General features: G+C 38.4%; 1 protein-coding gene across 3 annotated transcripts in view; it reads left to right on the forward strand.

Moving 5' to 3' along the window:
* AP2A2 (adaptor related protein complex 2 subunit alpha 2) overlaps positions 1-18,427 on the forward strand; it is a 52,890-nt gene extending 34,463 nt beyond the window's left edge. For 2 of the 3 annotated variants that reach the window (XM_082057419.1, XM_082057421.1), the window contains exons 7-22: positions 48-156; positions 654-804; positions 1,232-1,400; positions 2,543-2,680; positions 5,725-5,907; positions 6,943-7,040; positions 7,214-7,445; positions 8,281-8,454; positions 10,384-10,547; positions 13,251-13,333; positions 14,124-14,213; positions 15,380-15,503; positions 16,293-16,409; positions 16,617-16,686; positions 17,337-17,471; positions 18,276-18,427. In XM_082057419.1, the coding sequence (XP_081913545.1) occupies positions 48-156; positions 654-804; positions 1,232-1,400; positions 2,543-2,680; positions 5,725-5,907; positions 6,943-7,040; positions 7,214-7,445; positions 8,281-8,454; positions 10,384-10,547; positions 13,251-13,333; positions 14,124-14,213; positions 15,380-15,503; positions 16,293-16,409; positions 16,617-16,686; positions 17,337-17,471; positions 18,276-18,353 (2,115 nt within the window). In that variant the 3' untranslated portion in view covers positions 18,354-18,427. The remainder of the gene's footprint in view (positions 1-47; positions 157-653; positions 805-1,231; positions 1,401-2,542; positions 2,681-5,724; positions 5,908-6,942; positions 7,041-7,213; positions 7,446-8,280; positions 8,455-10,383; positions 10,548-13,250; positions 13,334-14,123; positions 14,214-15,379; positions 15,504-16,292; positions 16,410-16,616; positions 16,687-17,336; positions 17,472-18,275) is intronic. The other variant, XM_082057420.1, reaches the window with a different exon arrangement.
* The last annotated feature ends 3,552 nt before the right edge of the window (positions 18,428-21,979 follow it).

Consider the following 21,979-nt stretch of genomic DNA (forward strand, 5'->3'; position numbering starts at 1 on the left):
ATATCACTTAACTATGGTAGCTAACATGCTGTCTGCTTATTTTGCAGATTGTAACTTCTGCATCAACAGATCTTCAGGACTATACATACTACTTTGTCCCTGCTCCTTGGTTATCTGTGAAACTTCTGAGGCTGTTACAGTGCTATCCACCTCCAGGTAATGCACAAATCACAACAGTGGCCATTTCTTTTATGCAGTACGCTATCTCAAAAGAGCTACTGTGATGTAGTGTTACCATAACCTGCAGCGCAAGCATGTTGTCTTAAGACAAGGATACTGACGTCTGTACTTGAGTGTTTCAGATTTGTTAAAATTAAACGCAATATAATTCAAAAGCCACGTAGCTTAGAGCAATGCATCAATCTGGTGTGCATCACGCAAACCAGTTGCAACTATCATTTTAAAAAGTTAATGTTACAAACTGTATTAAAATCTTGGAATATATTATAGTGTAGATGGCGTTTGGATTTTGTTCTCACCCAAATAGAACTGTGGCTTAGAATTCTTTTGCCAACTGTATGTTGGAGAAGGGTGAACAGTTTTTAATGTATCAGAATACTTCAGTTTGTTCAGATTTAGCAAGGTGGGAGGCCTAAGGTAGGGATTAGGGTGTTGAGCAAAGTGAAGTTGTCCAACGGCTTGTTCTTCTCCAGAAGACCCTGCGGTACGTGGTCGTCTAACAGAATGCCTGGAAACTATCCTTAACAAAGCACAGGAGCCACCAAAGTCAAAAAAAGTACAACACTCAAATGCAAAGAATGCTGTGCTGTTTGAGGCAATAAGCTTAATTATACATCATGACAGGTGAGTAGTGACAACACTTGTATTATACAGGATAGGATTTTTTTAAATGAAAAGCTGTGGATTTGTCTTGAATGCTAAATGGAGTTTTACTTGGGAGGGAAAGAATGGGAGAACAGAATATGAAGCTGCTTACTAGATTGGAAGACAGCCACAGCAATGGAATTGAACATTATTAATGAACCATGTCTCTGTTAGCATACTTCTATTGCTTTGTTTCTTGCTGCTGTGTTGTTGCATTGACCCCACCACTCTAATCCAACAGAGATTATTTGTTCACAGTAGCTGAATTTTCATTTCACCAGTGGGGCATTCTTGCAGACACTTGGAGGCATATTAAGAAATTTCCACTGCAAAAATAGTATTCTGTATTTGTTGTTCTCAAACCTGTTGCTTTTAACCCTTTCACTTTCTCTCCTGTTCTGTGCAGTGAGCCAAATCTACTAGTCCGTGCCTGTAACCAGCTAGGTCAGTTCTTGCAGCACCGAGAAACTAATTTGCGTTACCTAGCACTGGAAAGCATGTGCACGCTTGCCAGCTCTGAATTCTCACATGAGGCTGTGAAAACACACATAGAAACAGTTATCAATGCATTGAAGGTAAATATATGTGTGCAGTCTGTCTTGAGTGTTGTCTTCATCCCTGCATCAGTGTCTTCTTCCCCATGTCCCCAAGACCCCCATCTTCAGTTAAGGTAATAATACTTGGGGACCAAATTAGTTATTCTCAGAAATCTGCTTTAGGTTTTTTCCTTAGTCCTACAAAATCATGCTGTGCTGGTAACAATATAGGTCAGCTTCAGTTTCTCTGAAGCCTGTTAGTAAATATACTTGTAGCTGTGCCTCATGTAAAACTTTGGTATCTCCTCAACCTGTAGACTAAAGATGAATAGTTCTTTCAAAATGTGGAATTTCTAAATGGAAAATGCTGGGAAGACTGTTTCATTACTGTCTTGCTGGTGTCAGACACTATTCCTTCACTGCAGTAGCTTTATGGGGACCGGTAGAGCAGATCAACTTCCACTGCAGAATCAAAGTCAAGAAACCAGAAAGACACATTCCCGGGCCATGTTTATGTGAAAAAGCAGAGGTCAAAAGAGGAAGACTGATTTGCATGTGAACTTGCACACATCAGTGTTGCTTTCTTCCAAACTTATGCTGTAGTCTATTAATACATTTGTCTAACTTTAAAGTACATATCTGATCTAGCTGGGATTATTTTGATAGAAAGCAAGTCCAACACTAAACCTGCAGTTAGCTAAATGCCCATTGGCATGGTGACAGTTTCATCCAGTTATTAGTGCATTTGTAGGCAGTGGTGCCAGTTACCTAGTGCACAGTGGACTGTTCACCCTAGTTAAGGTAATAGAGGAGTATTCTGTACAAACTCTTCTGTCCTTTCAGCACTTGCACAGCTTTGAATATATATACTATATTCAAAGTATATATATACTAGAGAAACAAAACCTGATGATGTGAATTTTTGTAATATCAAAAAGCATCAATCTGTCTGAGTCTCCAGAGACCTTTTTCTAGGTGACCAAAAGTGAGAATAACATGAGAAACTCATAGCTTGTCTGAAGGGTATATTTAAGTTTATTCTGCATCTGAAAGATTATGAAAATGTATTTCTTTTAAATTTGACTGTGGATTGTAGTAAATTTCATTTCTTCAGTAAGTTACATGTGCTTTCTAAATAAAGATGAAATTATCTTGACTTTTTGCGATGTGTCCATTTGCAGACTGAAAGAGATGTAAGCGTACGACAAAGAGCTGTAGATCTCCTGTATGCAATGTGTGACCGAAGCAATGCCCAACAGATTGTGGCTGAAATGCTGAATTATCTGGAAACTGCTGATTATTCCATTAGAGAAGAAATTGTGAGATATTTATGCTTCCTTATTTTTTCATAGCTGTCCTTGGCACCATAGGTATCATTTATTGATTGGGATGCTGGGTAGTCTGTGACAGAGATTCTTTTTCATGGTGGTTTAAAAACTAAAAGTTGAAAAACTCTTATGTTTGTAGTCTAATAGGAAAGAATATTCTTATTTAGATTAAATGAATGGGGAGGGAGTGAAAAAATCCCTTGGAAACTGGGAATTTTAAAAGCTAATCATAGTCTTTGGGCATTGCATATAGAAAATGAAGTAAATTTTATCAGTGAGCAGTCTCTAGATCTGAGAGTTATGTCCTAGTCTAGTTAATTGTTAATAGCTTCAAAAATTAGTGTGATACTTATTTGTAGGTAGAATTTCATACAGTGTGTGCTGTGAGAATATTCAGTCTAAGGACTCCCCAAAACAATACCTTATAATGAGCTAAAACAGAAGCATGATATTTCCTTCCTCCCAGTAGGAAAAAAAAAAAGGAAAAGTTGAAATACTCACTTAATGACCTTCCTAGAATAGCAGCCAAAATCTCTACTTAAGGTAATTATTTAACTTCCTTAGTTGCTGAAGTTTCTTGACTTCATAGAATCATATAATAGTTTGAGTTCGAAGGGACCTTCTAAGGTCATCTAGTCCAAGTCTCCTGCAATGAGCAAGGACATCCTAAACTAGATCAGGTTGCTTAGAGCCCCTCCAGCCTCTCTCCAGTGTTTCACCACCCTCATAGTAAAAAATTTCTTCCTCATGGCCAGCCTGAACCTCCTCACCTGTAGTTTAAAACCATTACCCCTTGCCCTGTCAAAACAGGCCCTGCTAAAAAGTCTGTCCCCATCTTTCTTATGGGCCCCTTTTAAGTACTGAAAGGCTGCAATAAGGTCTCCCTGAAGCGTTTTCTTCTCCAGGCTGAACAACCCCAACTCTCTCAGCCTGTGCTCACAGGAGAGCAGTTCCAGCCCTCTGATTTCATGTCCCTCCTCTGGACTCTCTCCAACAGGTCCATGTTTTCCCTGGACTGAGGGCTCCTGAGCTGGATGCTGTACTCCAGCTGGGCTTTCACCAGAGCAGGATAGAGGAGCAGAATTGCCTCCCTCAGTCTGCTAGCCACACTTCTTTTGATGCAGCCAAAGATGCAATTTGCCTTCTGAACAGCAAGTGCACATTGCCAGGTCACATCCAATCTTTCACATGCCAGTAAACCCAAGTCCTTCTCCACAGAACAGCTCTCAATCCTTTCATCCCCCAGCCTGTATTGATACTGGGGGTTGCCCTGACCCAGGTGCAGGACCTTGCACTTGGCCTTGTTGAACCTCATGAGATTCACATGGGCTGACTTCTTGAGTTTGTCTGTGTCCCTCTGGATGGCATCCTGTCCCTCAGGCTTGTCAACCGCAGCATCCACAAACTTGCTGAGGGTGTACTCAATCTCACTGTCTGTGTCATTGATGTAGATATTAAATAGTACTGGTCCCAGTACAGTATCCTGAGGGACACTGCGTGTCACTGGTTTCCATCCAGACATTGAGCCGTTGACCACTACCGTTCAGATGTGACCATCCAGCCAGATTCTCATCCACCAAACAGTCCATCCATCAAATCCATATCCCTCCCATTGAGAGAGAAGGATGCTTTGGGACACCGTGTCAAAGATTTTACAGAAGTCCAGATAGATTACATCTGTAGCCCTTCCTTTGTCTACTGATGTAGTTGCTCCATTGTAGAAGGCCACTAGGTTTGTTAGGCAGAACTTGCCCTCAGTGATGTTGTGCTATCTGACTTGAATCACCTCCCTGTCCTCCACGTTCCTGAAGATAGCTCATAGGAGGATCTATTCCATGATCTGCCAGGCACAGAGGTGAGAGATTGGTAGTTTCCAGGGTCCTCCTTTCTAAAAATGGGTGTGATGTTTCCCTTTTTCCAGTTACTGAGGACTTCACCTGACTGCCATGACTTTTTGAATATCATGGAGAATGGCTTGGCAGGATGTGGATGCATCTTGTCTGGTCCCATAGACTAGTGTATGTTCAGATTCCTTGAATGGTCACCAACCTGATCTTCACTTACAATGGGAGGAACTTTGCTCCTGCAGTCCTTGTCTTATGGTTCATGCACTCTAGAGTTGTGGGAAGAGAGCTTGCCGGTGAAGACTGAGGCAAAAAAATAGTTGAGTACCTCAGCCTTCTCCTTGTCCACTGTTACCAGTTTGCCAGTCTTGCTCATTGAGTGGGCACGCTTTTGTTGACCTTCCTGTTCTGGTTGACATACCTGTGGAAGTCCTTCTTGTTATTCTTTGCATCCCTTGCCAAGCTCAGCTCCAGCTGTGCGTTGGCCTTCCTGACCTCATCTCTACACAGCTGGGCAGTGTCCCTATACTCTTCCCAGGACACCTGTCCCTCCTTCCACTGCCTGGATGTTAACATAGAACACATTGTTAGTTGATTTATCTCATGTACTGTCTTGTTGGTGTTAGCAATCTACCCTGATTAGTCAGATAATTTGAATTTTATTTTTTTAACCTATTCTTCTTAAAAGAATAGGTCAATATAATTTCAGCTGGTAAAAAACGATGAATAAGTCTCTACCTATGCTGTTTATTTGCTTCAGGATATAGGAATCTTAGTATGACCTGAAAAAGCTATGTTTTGGGTACTCTGGTCTGTCTCTGCTAGCCTGGGTTTCCACTTTTTTTTAGAGGTCTCCTGTTTCCTGCTTGGTTGTCTCAATGATGGTTTAGATGTTTTTTTTTATAGCAAACAAAAAATGTTTGAGTTGCTCTTGATTGTTGAAAAGTCACAGATGCAGCATATTTTAATATGTTGTGGGGAAAGCATTATGCACCTGGTGACTGACATGTTCTAGCACAGAGTTTCAATGTTCGTCTTTCACTTTAGCTCTTGGAACAAGTGAGCAAACTGACACATCTGAGGCTTTTGGGATATGATGGGGTATCAGTGGGGATTATGTGGAAATGAATCTTGATACGCAGCTTGTAATAGAAGCTAGTCAACCGTCTTTATTCTCTTACGTGTGTTCAGGTTCTGAAAGTTGCAATTCTAGCTGAGAAGTATGCAGTGGATTATACCTGGTATGTGGATACCATCTTGAATCTGATTCGCATTGCTGGTGACTATGTCAGTGAAGAAGTGTGGTATCGAGTTATTCAGATTGTCATCAACAGAGATGATGTTCAAGGGTATGCAGCAAAGACTGTTTTTGAGGTGAGAATAACTATTTTCAATTCACTTTCAAAATCAGATAGGAATTAAGAAAACACCATGTGATCTAGCAGGTGTGGATGCTTCCTCATGTTAGGGAGGAGTAAAAGTATCTTTAATATTTCAACAAAGCACTGCTGAAGTGTACTGTAAAACTAGCAGCATGGATTTTTCAGAGCCAGAGACTGTTAAGTTGATGAGAAGCTTCTTTGGCTTAAGTAATGTAGAATACACCTGGTTCTGTTCTGGTGAGGGAGGGCAGGGTTTTTGCTGGGTTTTCTGTTATCTTGGTGAGTGGCATTGAATGCATGGCTTAGTAAGGCAATCATGTTACCTGGAAAATTACTGAAATGTAGATAAAATAGAAGCCTTTTACAGGGCATCTTGCTGCTGCCTCTGTTTTTTTGCACCCCTTGCTTTTTTTTTTTTTTTTTGAGTTTTCTGCATGCAGGAGTCCAAAACACTCAGAGTGATAACTTGATCCTTCTGGAAACATACACCCAATTCCTTCTGCTCAGGATCTGATAAAATTGGAATTTGACCTATTAAAGGAGAACATTTGCTTCATATGGGCTTCTAGCTTTTTTTTTCTTTTTTTTTTTTTCCTTTCCTGAATGTTTAAGCTGACTTTCAGAACTCGTCACTGCTATGGGTTTCTTCATACTTAATAAAGAAAGTATCTTTGTTGGACAACTTCAGCACATTCTTGGAAGTTTTAAATTAATAATGTCCTTTTGACACCCTTAAAGGTGTAGGGGGAAACCTTACATCTTTACATCTTACAGCTGCATCTGTCCTCAAAACTCCACAGTGCTGTTAGGTGGGCCTAAGAGTGCTCTTGAGCAAGTAATGCTTATGTTAGAGATTCTTTTTTGAAGTCATACCACCTACCATGCTTTTCTTATATGCACTTTATAGTGCTTAGACAAATAGTCTGCTCTTACAGTAGTCTAGGAATCTAGACGTGGAAGTGACAGAAGTGACAGAAAAGATCTTTTGATACACTAGAGGTTGATGGCTATTAATATGTTCTTACAGGCCCTTCAAGCTCCAGCATGCCATGAGAATCTTGTAAAAGTGGGTGGCTACATCTTGGGAGAATTTGGTAATCTGATAGCAGGTGATCCAAGATCAAGGTAAGGCAGCTGAAATACTGAATTGAAGTAGTAACACTTTCTGTGAAGAATGTAATGTCTATTCAGTATTCCTAAAGGCCAGTTAACAAGTAATCCTTAATGCATTACTAGCAAGAGTTGAATCATCATGTCTGCAAAAACTGAAGAACTTATTTTTCTTCCCATCTTTTAAGTCCTCTCATCCAGTTCAACTTGCTACATTCCAAGTTTCATCTGTGTAGTGTTCCTACCCGAGCTCTGCTCCTGTCTACCTACATCAAGTTTGTGAACCTGTTTCCGGAAATCAAAACTACAATTCAAGATGTACTACGTAGTGACAGTCAGCTAAAGAATGCTGATGTTGAGCTGCAGCAGAGAGCTGTTGAGTATTTGAGGCTCAGTACTATTGCCAGTACTGATATATTGGTAGGTATAAAGATGTTATTATTTTGCAGAAGTCTTTACGTGTATCTTCTGTCAACAAGTAAAGTGTGCTAAATGTTATCTGATTGCTCAGAAATATCTATGCAGAATTAAAGATCCACAGTGCTCATGCTGATTCTTTTAGTCTACCTAATTCAGGTGCAGTCATCTTAAAGCAAAAATCAAAGCTGTTATTCGTTTAGTGGGATAAATGGCTGTTAAAGCATGCTAATCAGGAGCTGGGAAGCCAGTAAAAGCTGGTATAGTACCGGGTACTGTAGTATTCAGATACCAAAAGTCTACTGCTTTGTTTTGAGGCCTTCTTTGATGGTGATCAGGAAAGTTGTTACTGTACTGATTTTTCTTTTTTCTTCCCCCCCCCCCCCCCCCCCGCCTCCTTGAAATTTGCAGTATTTAACCTGATGCTCTCAGATCTGACCAGAGCATGGCACACGTAGACTTAACAGCTAATAAATGCTTAAGTCCAACTCCATCCTTTTGAAGTCTTCTGTGGTTTCAGTCTGGGTCTGCTTGACTTAAGGGCTGCTATGATCAAACTTTTTTTTAATCCAATAGCATTGTACCAGAGAAGTGATATGCTCATGTTCTCCTGACAACTGTTTTGGGGGTACTTAAACTTCTAATTTTTTTTTATTTTTTTTTAAAAGCAACTCTACTCCGTCACTATACGGTAAACCTGCATAGTCATTTTCTACGTGGACAATTACTTTTGCTTTTACCTTATGCAATCTATAGAGGTGTAACTCTTCAAAGACTTAAAAGCTGGTTTGGCTTTTTCTGTATATTTAACCAGCACACTTTTTTTTCCTGTGATAAGGCTACCGTGCTGGAAGAAATGCCTCCCTTTCCAGAGAGAGAATCTTCTATTTTGGCTAAACTCAAGAAGAAGAAAGGCCCAGGCACAGTTACTGATCTGGAAGAAATCAAAAAGGAGAGGAGCTCTGATATGAATGGAAGTGCTGAACCTGCCTCTGTCAATGCCAGTGCTGTTGTGAGTTTAAAAGCTGTTATTTCACTAATTTAGATGGCATACAAGTGAGAAAAGAATGGTTTCCTTCAAGTGCCATCTTTAGGGGACTAAAACCTCTCATCTCAAATTTCAGATGGTAGGTGTTTGCTGTAAAGTAGCAGGGCAACACAGAGCTGCTTCCCCCCATGCTTGAGTGTTATTTTTTCCTTTGGAAATCTTACGTAAATGCAGACAAACTGTCTGCAGCCTAAGAAAATCCTGTTTATGTTGTTACATTGAAACATATTGCTGTAAATTTAGAAATGGTAGTTTCCTTGCAGTGAAAGTGAGATAATAAAGTTAACATATTTAAAAGGAGTAACTTGAATTTCAAAGGATCAGCAGTTCTGTTGCTTTGTCTAACATGGTAGATATTGTGAATCTTGTTGTGGGTTGTATTGTTTTTATTACAAGTGGACAACACATAACGTGGATGTCCTTAAATATATGTGATGTCATTACTGTTTATTTGATAGTACTGGTTGAGTTTAGTTATGGTAGACAAGGCCACAGTCTTGTTTCTTTTCTGAGCTGAAACTTCTCATTTTATTGGCAATTAAAGCTGCTAGGATGAATTGTTCCCATAATATAATACTTGTTTTTGGTTTTAATGACTAGCGTAACTTCTAATTAGATTTGAGACGTAGTAGTAGATTACCTAAGAGAAGGAAATTTTGTAGCATGCTCCCTGCCCAGCTTGTTAAAGCGTAATCCTTTAACTTTTAGTCACTGCAGTATGGAAGAGTAGATATTCCAAGCATAACATCTTTGAATGGACAGAAATACCTTTCTAGCGTAAAAGTTGCCGAATATTCTTTGCATTCCAAATTGACTGAGGTGTCTGGCAGTAAAATTATGTTATGCTTTATAATCTTCTCTTTATGGGTTGCAGCCATGTAATAAACTCCACTAAGTTACCTTCATCAGTGGCTTTGGTGTGACCCTGGTCTAAATGCCAACAATATGTTCCAAATTGGAGTTCAACTGTTTGTTTTCAGTAGTTCTTACCAATTGACTTCTGAAATTTTTTTGCCAGGGAGTTTTTCATTGTATCACAACAAATTTAGTCTTTGGACTGTAAGATAACTTAGAGTTGGCTTACAGAAACAAAGTTTCAGACTCAATCCAAATGCATCTCATGATTTTCATCTTCAGCATATCTGATATATTGTAGGCTGCAAATATCTAATACATGGACACTTCGTTTCACATTCTATATTTTGTTCTTGCACATGATGTGGGTGCGTATACATGGCCTCTGTAGGATTCTATGTCCTGGATACCTGATTTGTTATATTAGAGGACAAAAAATTTAAAGGTTTTACCTCTACCTCTAGTGTTTGCTACTGGATCTAGCTATAGGCTCTGCTTTTTTGCTGGTTAGCTTTTACATTTTTTCTAAGGTTTGTGAACCTTCAAAAACCCAAGGCTAAACTGATAGTTAATTTTAAAGATGTTGTGATATTTTAATTTAGGTTTGTGTAAAAGCCACTGCCTTTCTTGCTGGATTCTACATTAAAGAAAAGCAATACTTTTGAATTTTATTTCCTACAGTACTTAATTTTCCTTAAAACTAAGGAGTGGAGAGAAAAGGGGGGTAAAGTTGTCTGTCTTCTGCAGAATCAGAATCTAGACAGATGTTTCTGTGTGTGTTTTTTGGTTTTGTTATTTAATGATTAGATAGACCTAATTATCTTTGAAGAAATTAAAAAAAAAAGAAAACCACATCTGTAAATGAACTGAAGTTGAAATGCAAGGTGGTAACTGCATTCATGAAGCCTCATATGTCTATTCAATGTTTGATTTGGGGTGGGGAGAGGCACTTTGCTGTAACTTAGTTGTCTATGCAAAAGAGACAGATTTGTTTTAATTTTGGTGCAGCATAACCCTTATGTGTCTTGTCTTCTCTAGTCTACTCCTTCTCCATCTGCGGATCTGCTGGGTCTGGGTGCTGCCCCTCTCACCAATTCAGCTCCCCCACCGTCTTCTAGTGGTAGCCTGCTGGTGGATGTATTTTCTGATTCAGCTTCTGCAGTTGCACCTCTTGCTCCTGGTTCTGATGACAACTTTGCGAGGTAATTACTTTACCCTGTAAGGAATCTGAGGAGGTAGCTGTCTGTTAGAACAGGATTAGAGAAGAAAATACATACAGATAACTTTCAGTTTTGTTCCAGCTTATTGAATGCATTTTTCAGTGGTAATTGTGCAGCAAGAGGTGTTCTTGAACTCTATGCTGCATGTACTGTCTTTATTGAGGACCTCTGCTTATGGAAAAACTGAATCCATAGTAATCAGTCTGAGTATATTAGCCACACAGTATTGCCCAGTTTTCATTCTGGTTTTGCTTCTTTGTTAAACTGAGCTGCTTATGCATCTCAATACATCTTGAATTTGAGGGTTGTCTGGTCTATTGTGAATACATTTATTCTTATTTCCATAAAGTATTCTTGTGTCTTTCCAATCATGGCAAGCTGATACTGGAACAGTGAGATGGATTATATCCAGAAATACTGGTTCTCAGAATTGCAAGATATACCTAAATTGTTCTGCTGCTGTCTGACAAACAGACATGAAAAGGGGAAAAAAAGAAACAAGTGCTTTTTTTTCTTTTTTAAAAAGGGGGATTTGACACAAATATCTTAATTACGTTACCAAGTGTAGTGTAGATTCAATGTGGTATTAATCCCTTTAATATTAAAATCCAGTGACTACACTTAGATGTTATTTGCCAAAAATTTTGAAAATAAATAGTATAAGATCACAGAATGTCTTAAAAAAAAATCTGCCATCTTATTGACCAAAGAACATACTACTGTTTTCAAGGACCAAATTTTAAATGAGTCGTAACAGATTTGCAATGCATCTTAATATAGAAATCATAATTAGTGAAACTAATCTGCCTGGATCATTGAGACTTTCATCAAAATTTTATAATTGGCAATGCATTGTTGCAGTTTTGCAGTGATAGAGACTTTATCCTGTGTTTCTCTTGGAAGGCAATACGTGATGTTTAGTCATGCTACACAATACCAAGACTTAGAGAAACTACACAGGCTTGTTAGAGCTTGTTCTAAGAGGAAAAAAAAAAAAAAAACAAAAACAAACCAATACTAGTAGCTTCATAAGCAAAAGTTACCTAAAAGAGTTTTCTCTTTCTGCAGAAGAAAGTATAGCATTGCCCAACCCCTTGGTCTGTCTGTAGATGATGAAATGCTTCTCTAATGATACTGAGAAGTTGCCTTTACAGTTTCCTGCCTCTTTTTAGTGCTGTTGTCACTTTTGTTTCTAATCTGTTACTTGGGTAAGTCATTCTTTGTGTGCCTGTACATTCCTGCCTACACTTAATACTTGTGTGTTTCTAAGAGCTGATTGTGCAGCTGTAGTTAAAGTGCCATTAAAGTTGATGAGGCCTCTGCTTCAAAGCACTTATTTGTAGTAGCTAATATACATCTACGTGTATCGTTTTGAAATAAACTTTTTTGCTGTCACAATTAACCACCTAAAAGGACTTGGTTCTTCAAGAGTTATAAGCTACTGAACACCTTCAGCTGTCTCCTGTCTTTGGGAAGAATTGCTGGTTCCTAACAATCAGGGAGGGGTGGGGTGGGGGAGAGAAGTGGGGGAAAACATTGCCTAATGCCTAAAACCTTTCTAGGTGTACTGAGCTAGGGCAGCTAATAAATCTTTCATGCATTAAACTCAGCAGTGCCGGTTTTGAGGAAGGAGGTAAAAGAAATAACTAAGCACTAAGCTGTCTTTACTAACTCCTGCTATCTCTGTCGCTACTGCCTTTCTTCCTTTGTGCTGCCTGAACTAGCCCTGACCTGGCTTCATCTGAGGTAGTTTCTGAGGAACCAGCTGATACTGTGCATGATGCTGATGAGCTTTTTCACAAGTAAGCAACACTAAAACCTTGCAAGGCTGGGCAACTTCCAGAATATAGTTAAAAGCAAAACTATATTGTGCATTAACTTAATACCAGCAAGACTAGAAAAACATGTACTGTCAGACTTGTGACTAGAACACATTTGTAGATGCTGTGGATTTAATGACAAGCTCATGAATACACAGGTTAGAGTTGCCTTTGAGTCAGTGCTATTGCACACTGCTCTAAAATAAGTCAATGCCAGTTGTATATTAAGTTTTGCAAGTATTCACAAATAAAGGAAAAATGTAAATTGTTGAATATACCAATATTTGGGATTGTGTTTTAAGTGCCTTGTATGCTGACCCCCTCTTCCGCTTCTAAATGAAAGGTGACAGAAAGGACTGAAATCACTGCAAAATGGGCTTCCTCTCTCAAAGTGGAAAAAAAAATACAGCTCTCAGTTGATCTATGTGATACAGAACTGGTAAAACAAGGGATTCTTTTTTCTTTCAGGTTTAAACAGTCAAAGCTTCAAACTTTTCAATTCTGCACCAACCTAATGAGTTTCAGAAGTTGTCAAGAATATGAATAAGAAAAATCCTAGTCTGTTGCCTGGTCCTTTATAGACAGTGTGTTTGTGTGTGTGTGTATAGAATATTGTGGCTTACTTTGTAGTTTCTCAGACATCCTATCAAATAGAAATTTAAGTTTTTAGTATTCTCCAAGTGGTGATTTTGGTTGTAAAATTGTCTTTTCTAACTCTGCAGTTTTCTGCAAAGGCCTCTCTCACAGACTGATGCACTCTAGATTAACCACAATCTTCATCCTCTGTGTAAACCCTGAATCTTGTGGATCTAAATATTGTTTCATATGGCTCAATTTAAAACACGTTTTCTATCTCTTCGCCTAGGTTTGTGTGTAAAAATAATGGAGTCTTATTTGAAAATCAGTTGCTACAAATTGGATTGAAATCTGAATTTCGACAGAACCTGGGTAAGAGCTTTCAGGTCAAGTGGTTAGCTGTCTGCATTATCAGCCCTGATGCCAGCATGATGTTGTGGATAGTACTTGCTTTTCAGCTACTTAAAAGGGATATGTGACTTTCGGGCCTAAGCTGTCTTAGGATCTTAACTGTTTGTGTGTCCCTGGCTTCTGTATGGGTTCTTGTTTCCTTAAACTTTTTGGTTGTTTTGGTAGCTGAGATGAAGCAGAAGTGTTAAGTGGTACCATACACTCCAGCTCCTGCTGCCTAGTTGTAAGGCTGATACAGCCAAGATTATCAAGGACGTTCTCAGTTTTTATTTCTTAATAGCATAGCTTATTGTAATATATGAAACAATACATTTCAGATGTCTGTCATAATATATTAATGTACAAGATACTGAAAATATCTAGGAAAGAGCTGGGAATTGAACACAGACCAACATTAGGGTGGCTTGCTTCTCCCCTTCTGCATTGCTTCTGGTACAATAATAGCTTCTTTACATAAAAAGTGATGTTCTCCAGCAAGTGAAAGACTCCTGCTGATTATTTAACTGCCTGTTTGACAGCTACAGACAGAGGGTTCTGATGGCTTGTTTTAATCTGTTATTTCATTTTGAGCTGTAAATATCTTGGTAAAACAAACCATGTAAATTATGCCTTGTTATTAAAGGTTGTTTTACAGAAAGGTAGAAAGACAACGTATTAGATACATGAAGCACAGGTAGTTCAATATGATTACATGCGATGTGCCTGAAAGTTCTGATCTCATTATTTTTTTCTCTTATTCTTTTCTTTCTAGGACGTATGTTCATATTCTATGGTAATAAGACATCAACACAGTTCTTGAATTTTACTCCAACAGTTATCTGTTCAGATGACTTGCAGTCAAATATCCTTAAATGCAGTAGCATGTGTCTGTTCTTATTTGTTTTTTATGGTTTATGGTGCACAAAATGTTAACAAAGGTGCTGGATCAAGGCATGGTGACCTTTGAATGTGAAGAAATGAGAAACTTGCTGATAACTTTCTAGAGTTCTTGTGGAAAGAACAAGTCTTGAGCAGATGGGTCTTGTTACACAAATACTACTTTGAAATAAGGAGGAAATAGGCTGAATAAATATGTAATGTAACTCTGTAGCATTCTCTGCTGTCATGAAGTAGCAGAGGTATAGTGGTGGTGTCCTTCAACTCCTACATTGGTCAATAACCTCAGACTTGAGATGGAGGCAGAAAAATGTGTACACAATGATGATACTGTAAAATAAGCTCTTAACTTACAGTTCATCCTTAACACTCCGTATTGCGAGTTTATGATTTTTGTAGACTATGTAATCAAGCTTGTTTGACTCAAAGTGTCACTGTTATGTTCACATCAAAATGAGATCACAGAATGGTTGGGGTTGGAAGAGACCTCTGGAGATCATCCAGTACACCTCACCTGCCAAAGCAGGTTCACATAGAGTAGATTGCACAGGAATGTGTCCCGGTGGGTTTTGAATGTCTCCAGAGAAGGAGACTTCACAACCTCTCTGGGCAGCCTGTTCCAGGGCTCTGTCATCATCAAAGTAAAGAAGTTTTCCCTCATATTCAGATGGAACCTCCTATGCTTCAGTCTGTGCCCATTGCCCATTATTGGGCACCACTGAAAGGAGTCTGGTCCCATCCTCTTGACATCCACCCTTGAGATATTTATAAATATTGATGAGATCCCCTCTCAGCCTTCTCTTCTCCAGGCTGTTTTTTATATGGTCCGGTGGTTTTGATTGTGAAGTCTGTCTGTGCACTCATACCTTTTTGATTACATCTTTCCAAATAACTTTCCAATATCCAAATAACTGAGAATTGTGGGGGTTATTACTTCTAGGTGTGTCAGTGTGGAAAAACTAAACAAAAACAATACTGGTTTTTGCTGTACAAGAATTGAGCTTTGGATGTTCAGTAGCATATAGAGAATGAGTGTACATGATGCTAATTCCTCATATAGCTTATTGGAGGATTTGCCTTTTATTTTTTAAGTCATCAATTCATTTATCAGTTTCCTTAACTGCTTCTTATGCCTGAATCTTCAGACAAAACCTGTTGACCCCACAGTGGATGGAGGTGCACAGGTTCAGCAGGTTGTGAACATTGAATGTGTGTCAGACTTTATGGAAGCTCCAATCCTGAACATTCAATTCAGGTAAAACAAAGGATTTAAATGTTAGTGAAATATATGAAAGATATTGAACTTGTCCTGGTCTTCTGATTGAAGTGTAGATTATGGACACATAAAAGCCGTCTTGGATAGACAATTACTTGAAAAATTGATTTATCAAAGCTTTAAGCTACTGGGGGAGGTGGGGAATCTACTTGGAATGATGCAATTTAAAAAGAAAAAAACAATAATAACAAAAAATACTCATGAAGAAGCAGCTACTGATAAAATGTATGCATGACTTCTCTTTCCACTGTCTGTATAAAACAGCAGTATTCCTGTTTGCTTAAGAAATCTTGACAGTAGTATATGCAGTAACTTCTCCCTTCTGGAAACCAAGAACATTTCTGCAAACAACTTGGATTGGAAACGCGTGCAGCCAAAAATAGTCATGTGTCCATTCAACATCATCATTTAGGAAATCTTGACTTCTGGGCTACATTCTGTTATTCTAGTCTGGTTCTTACTGGAATGTTTTACAGGAGTATATTTTCACTCCTTTGGGTGCTATCTAGAAGGATAACATTTTATGTTGAAACTGAGAGATCCTTACTAGAAGGTCTGCCAGTTCACTTTCATGTGTTGTCTAACAGAGCAAATACATTTATTTAACAGTGGATTAAAACTGTATCTTAGAAATAACATCTGCAGGTGATGGATTTCAATCATAAACAATTGCACCTTAGCGTTTATCCTCAATTGCTTGGTTGATCTAGGCTGAACAGCTGCTGCCACTGTGCTGCACACAATGTGTTCTTTCTGTTTCACATGCAGGTATGGTGGAACATTTCAAAATCTTTCAGTAAAATTACCCATCACACTGAATAAATTTTTCCAGCCAACAGAGATGTCTTCTCAAGACTTTTTTCAGCGTTGGAAGCAGCTGAGCAAGTAAGACTTTGTCTGTATCTGGGGTTGGGGCTCTTGTGGTGGGCCAGGGGAAGAAGGGTATTTTATTGTGAATGTAGCTGGTGCAGTGCCCCATCCTATACTTAATTCCATGATTTACAAACTCTCCCAATATAATTATTTGTTATTGAACAATGCTGTATATAATACATGTGCTATACCATGTATTCATCTTGCCTTGTCTTGCAGTCCGAAACAAGAAGTACAGAATATCTTTAAAGCAAAACACCCAATGGATGCAGAGATCACAAAAGCAAAGGTGGGTGGTAGCGTGGTGTTTTTAATTTCTAGTGTAAGGGTAGTCGTATAAGCAAACTTTGTTCATCTTGGTTTATATGGCAGTTGGATCATTCTGTTAAAGTGTAAGTCAGTGTTGTCTAACAGACCCTTGGCAGTGCTGGGTAGAATGGATTGTTTCTCAGTGTGGCTTGAATTAGATATAGTCTTCAATAGCAGCTAGAAACTTGGAGCTATTTAAGAAAACACTAATTCAGTTCTTAAAACTGAATTAGAAGATACTTCAAGCCTTGATTTAAACTAGAGTTGTTAGTCAGAGAAGACAACCCAATGACTTTTTGTCGAACTGGCTGCTGTAGGCAAAACAGAAGTGTCTAGTGTAAGACAGGATGGCTTTATCAAAAACAGGAGAGACTTGCATTGAATGTAACTATTTCTCAGGTGTTTTGAAGAAGAACCTTTTCAGGAACAGCTCATTATCAGGGTCACTCTGTCACTTCAAAAACTTGTTATAAAATTGGTATAGGCTAATTTTTTAATGTCTTGAACACTTTAAATAAAAATTAGTCTCCTACTTGTTTTGCTAGTTGGTAGTGGCTGTGCTTGGGTAGACTGTGCTGTGCTTGGTGTCCCACTGTCCTCACATCTAAATCTTCTGGGTTTCTTTCATAGATAATTGGCTTTGGATCAGCCCTCCTTGAGGAGGTAGATCCCAATCCTGCTAACTTTGTTGGCGCTGGTATCATACATACAAAAACTACTCAGATTGGATGCTTGCTGCGCCTTGAACCCAACCTCCAGGCACAGGTATCCATTTAAGTATCTACAGCTTAAATAGAAGTTCTTGTTTGCACTGTATGTCTGTGTATATCTGAAACTCCTTAAGGTATTTATTTGAAATTGCTATTGCGATAGCTAATTGTGATTGCAGACTCCCAACAAGAAATGAAATTGTAGCAGCTGATCCTGGCCCAGTTTGGTAAGCTGCTTCTTCATAGCACTTCTCTTTCCTGTTGGAACAGATCTTTGTGTTATTCTACACTGCACATGGAGTCTCGTCTTCGCTTGAATATTGGAAACATTTAATATTTCTGTGTTGTGTACCTTAGACAAGATTAAATTTAATTCCCTTTGCCATTTTCAATTAATAGAAGAATGGTTGGCTAAAAGAAAACATAAGCAAACAAATAAAATGTTAAGAATATTTTTTTTCTCAAGCATTTGGACAGAGTTTTTATCAAAGTTAGCTGAGGACTAAAAATAAGTTTAGGTGGAAAGTCTCCTGTTTTCTGAAGATGTGGTGCTCGAGACTCTTTAGACTTTTCCACATTTACTCCTCTTAAAGAAAAATTTTGGATAACACCTTGCTGTCAAAGCCTAAAAATATTAGAACGATGGTATTTCTCAAAGGTTTGAAAACGTACTCCAGCCTGTGGTTTGAGTAAACTATTATTCTTTGGCTGGCTGCCTATGCATTTTTTAACTCAAGGTCTTTTTCCTATGAAATCTATACAAAACAAGTAAGAGGTAACTGGTAGCTTTCACTATTGACTGTGTATTCATTTAATACCAAACTGAGTTTAAAAAATAATGTTTTATATTCTTTTTCAGATGTATAGGCTCACACTACGAACAAGTAAAGAAGCTGTGTCTCAGAGATTATGTGAATTGCTCTCAGAACAGTTTTAATATTAACTATGTCAGTTTTGGTTTTTCCATTTATATCACTGTCATCATACTGCAAATAAATGTCTTGTACATCACTGTCTGAGTACTGCAATGTTAACCAATACCAGCTCCCTGCCTTAATAGAATTTGACCCTTGTTTGAAATTAAGACTGTAAAATGTACAGTACAGGGAAGTGACTTTTGACATAAAAATGGCTTTAGTCTGTTACACAAAGGGTGGGATGGCTGTCTTGTGCTCCTTTTTTTTGCAGAGGTCAGGCTTTTAAACTTGTTAAAGGGAACTTGGTATAGATGTGGAAACTAAGGATTTCAACTGGAAATGACTAGTAACATTCTGCCTTGGTAGCTTGAACAGGTACTCCCTCTGCTCTGAGCTGGAAGAAAACAATGTAATGCTGCTCAGTAATTCAGATGTTAATGTACAGCCAAAACGTTGTAAAGTTGAACATTGCCACAAGTCTTGTACTGAATGGAAGTGCAGATTCCAGGATGCAAGTCTGATTCAAGGGAACATTTATGTTGAGTGTCACCAATCTTTGTATTTGACAAATGCCACAGGACCAGAGTCTTAAAGTATTAATCTTGTAATCCTTTACATCTTAATGTTTTCTATCTTTGGAAAGTGGATTGACTACAAAAGCTATTATTAATCCTTGGGCTTATCTCAAATAATGAGGTGAGCTTCTCTGGTAGGTGGTGCATGAGTACATGCTTGTTCATTGTTGATCAAACTGAAGTTAAAAACTCTGTTTTCTGTTTTCCATCAGACTTAGCAAGTAATAGTCCCAATGATATGATATAATTAACTGCAGAGTCTGGTATTATATAAAAGGAGAAGAGTGGAGAAATGGGCCCTTGAAGGGTTAAGGCATGAAAATGTATTTTTAACCAATGTTTTTTTTTCCCCAGTGTACAGTAATGTTAAAACTTGAGAGGTTGAATAACTGGTATCTGAACAGTTTCCTGTCTGTCAGTGGTGGCAAAAATATCTAGCATGGCATAGAAGACTTGTGTTGAGACCAAGGGTAGAAAGCCTGAAAATGTTCAGCTTTTTTAGTGGTTTTTACAGACAAAACCTTTGTAAATTGTTCCACATCAGCAAACTCTTAGCAGCCTCTCTGCAGAAGTAAGCAGGCACAACTTTGGCTCACAGCTCTTCCAGCCTTGAGATGCATAAAGGCTGCTAAAACAAAGCAGGTGAGGTGTAGTGCAGTAAACCGTTGGCAGTTGTCAGTGAATACTACAGGTCACAGTGGTCCAAGTCAGCTGCTGTTGATGTGAGAATTGAACCTCAGATCAAGATTTCTTCAAGGTTATTTAAAGGAAGCCTGGAAGTGGTTTCTCACAACACATATGGCCAAGTATGCCCATGAAATAAAAGTTTTGAGTGATATAGTGATGATATTGAAAATACATTTAGATGAGGCTCCTATCATGCTGCCTGGTACACAGAAAGGGACAGGATTCCTACATGATTGAGTGTGCCTTGCTTTTTTCTTCAGTGTTTTGAGTTACATGATGGAACTGGGTGATTATAGTTTGGTTTGAGTGAAGGCTAGTGATTGTACATAAGTTCAAATGAAAAATGAGGAACAAAGGTTTGGCTGTGGTGTGTAGATTTTGGAGGATACATGTTGGGTTTTTGTCTGTGTTGGTTGTTGGTTTGGTTGGTTTTTTTTTTTGCTTTTTTTCTTTTTCCCCTCCCAGAAATGGCTGGTAGCTGTGAATGTTATGACTGAGAACTTGGCCATAGACCTGGTCTTTTTGCTAAAGTTCTCTTGAACAGTTGGCCCTTTTGTGGCCTTTCGAGTAGGTAATCAAGACTCTTCAATCAAAAGCATTGTCTTTGAAAATCTTCATGAGTAGATCCTGCAGTCAGGTTGGGCAGTTGGCAAAATGCTAATGACTGCCTTATGTTTTGTCCTCTGGATGCCATATGTCTCTTCCTTAGTCCTGTTATATTAACCATGCTGTTGGCTGCTATGTTAAAAATCTGATGTGCTGAACTAATGGGAGTCTTAGCAAAGACAGGGGAGGAGCTTCTATCTCACTTTTTCCAAATTCTGTTGTACTTCTGTCCCCCATGAAAATGTTTGGTGCCCTCATTAAAGGACACCTTGAAGCACACTGCACTACTTTAGTTCACTTTGCGTTGTTTCAAGCTGTGCTAAAATGTGCGTTAAGACTGTGGGAAGAAGGGGGTAAGGGAAAGTGTCTTTTCAGTGGTGACTGTGTTAAGCTTATGACTGTTCACACTTGTATTAAATGTCAGCTTAATGAAGCCATGAGCAGAAAAGTGAACAAATTAAGGACAAATACTTTATTTTTTTTGTGAATGGTGGTTAACTTACCAAAGTGATGTATCCTATCAAGCAGACAATGTAATTTCTGCAGTAAACAGTGTTATTGTTTTTAAGTGCAGTACTTTCAGGCATTGGCATGTGAAAATAACTGAATAGCAAAACAGGTAGCATATAGTCATTCTTGACCTACACTCCAGTATGTAACATTTATGGTGATTGTCTTATTTGTATAAAACAAAGTTCTGTCAAATTAAGTGGAGAATTTTCATATAGAAGACTATATATTAGACTATATTCATCAGAAGAACGTATTAAGATTAAATAAATGATTAGAACAGTAATCAAACTGTCCTTTTTTTGTCTGGGGGCATGGAAGTGTAAAGAATACTTGCATGAAATCGGTTGTTATGGAACAACAATTGATGTGTAATTGTAAATTCTTTCTTGCAAACTACTAGTGGGTTCTCTTCAGTTGAGTCTTACCTGGCCTACAGATCTCTGCTTCCCCCACTGAGTTTGTTTATGGCTTTTTGTTGGTGTGTTTGGTTGTGTGTTACAAATACTCTGCTGTAAATAAAAAAATCTTGATGTAAAATCTTTATTCCTATAGTGTTTAACAACAGTAAGTATATTACATGCTGCAGTGAACTGATGTAATGGTGGGGTATGGTTGAGGCTATGAAGCACACACCTGTATTACACAGGGCCAGGACTTGTAAAATAAGTTGCTGTTGCTGTAAAAGAATATCTAAAGTGCTAAATAATGTCACTCAAACTCTGCTTTAGATTCTTAGTACTTCTCTAAAGCTTGCTAAAAGAAAAAAAGAATACCTGGTCACTATGAGCTTTTATGCATTCACACCTTTAGGTGAATTGCAAACACAGTAATAAAGAATGTCTACTAGCAGCAAGTAGAAATTGCTTGTGAGTGAACTGTTTGTGCTGTGTTAGACACATACAGTCTTTGATTTCTTGCACAGAACTACCCTGCAAATTTCTGCTGTGTCCAGAAGTCACTACATGTCTGTGTTAATGATGCATCTAGAAGTGTCCCACCACATTAAGGATGCATGTAGAAACCTCACAACTAGCTTTTGGTTCATGTAGCAACTTGCTTTCTGACTGCAGCTGTGTATGGATGGAAAGTGCAAGTGCTGTGTCCACTTTCAAAGGAAAGGGAACAGGTCACCTCAGTTGTTTCTTTTCCAAGTGAAGTAATGGGCTATTCCACATGTCCTAGTTCAAGTGTAGTGAACCTACCAGACTGTTTTCAGTTAAAATTGGTCAAATAATGAGAAATAAGTTAGCAATTAAATTATTTCT

The sequence above is a fragment of the Streptopelia decaocto genome (assembly GCF_964273445.1).
Source record: "Streptopelia decaocto genome assembly, chromosome: 7".
Lineage (NCBI taxonomy): Eukaryota > Metazoa > Chordata > Aves > Columbiformes > Columbidae > Streptopelia > Streptopelia decaocto.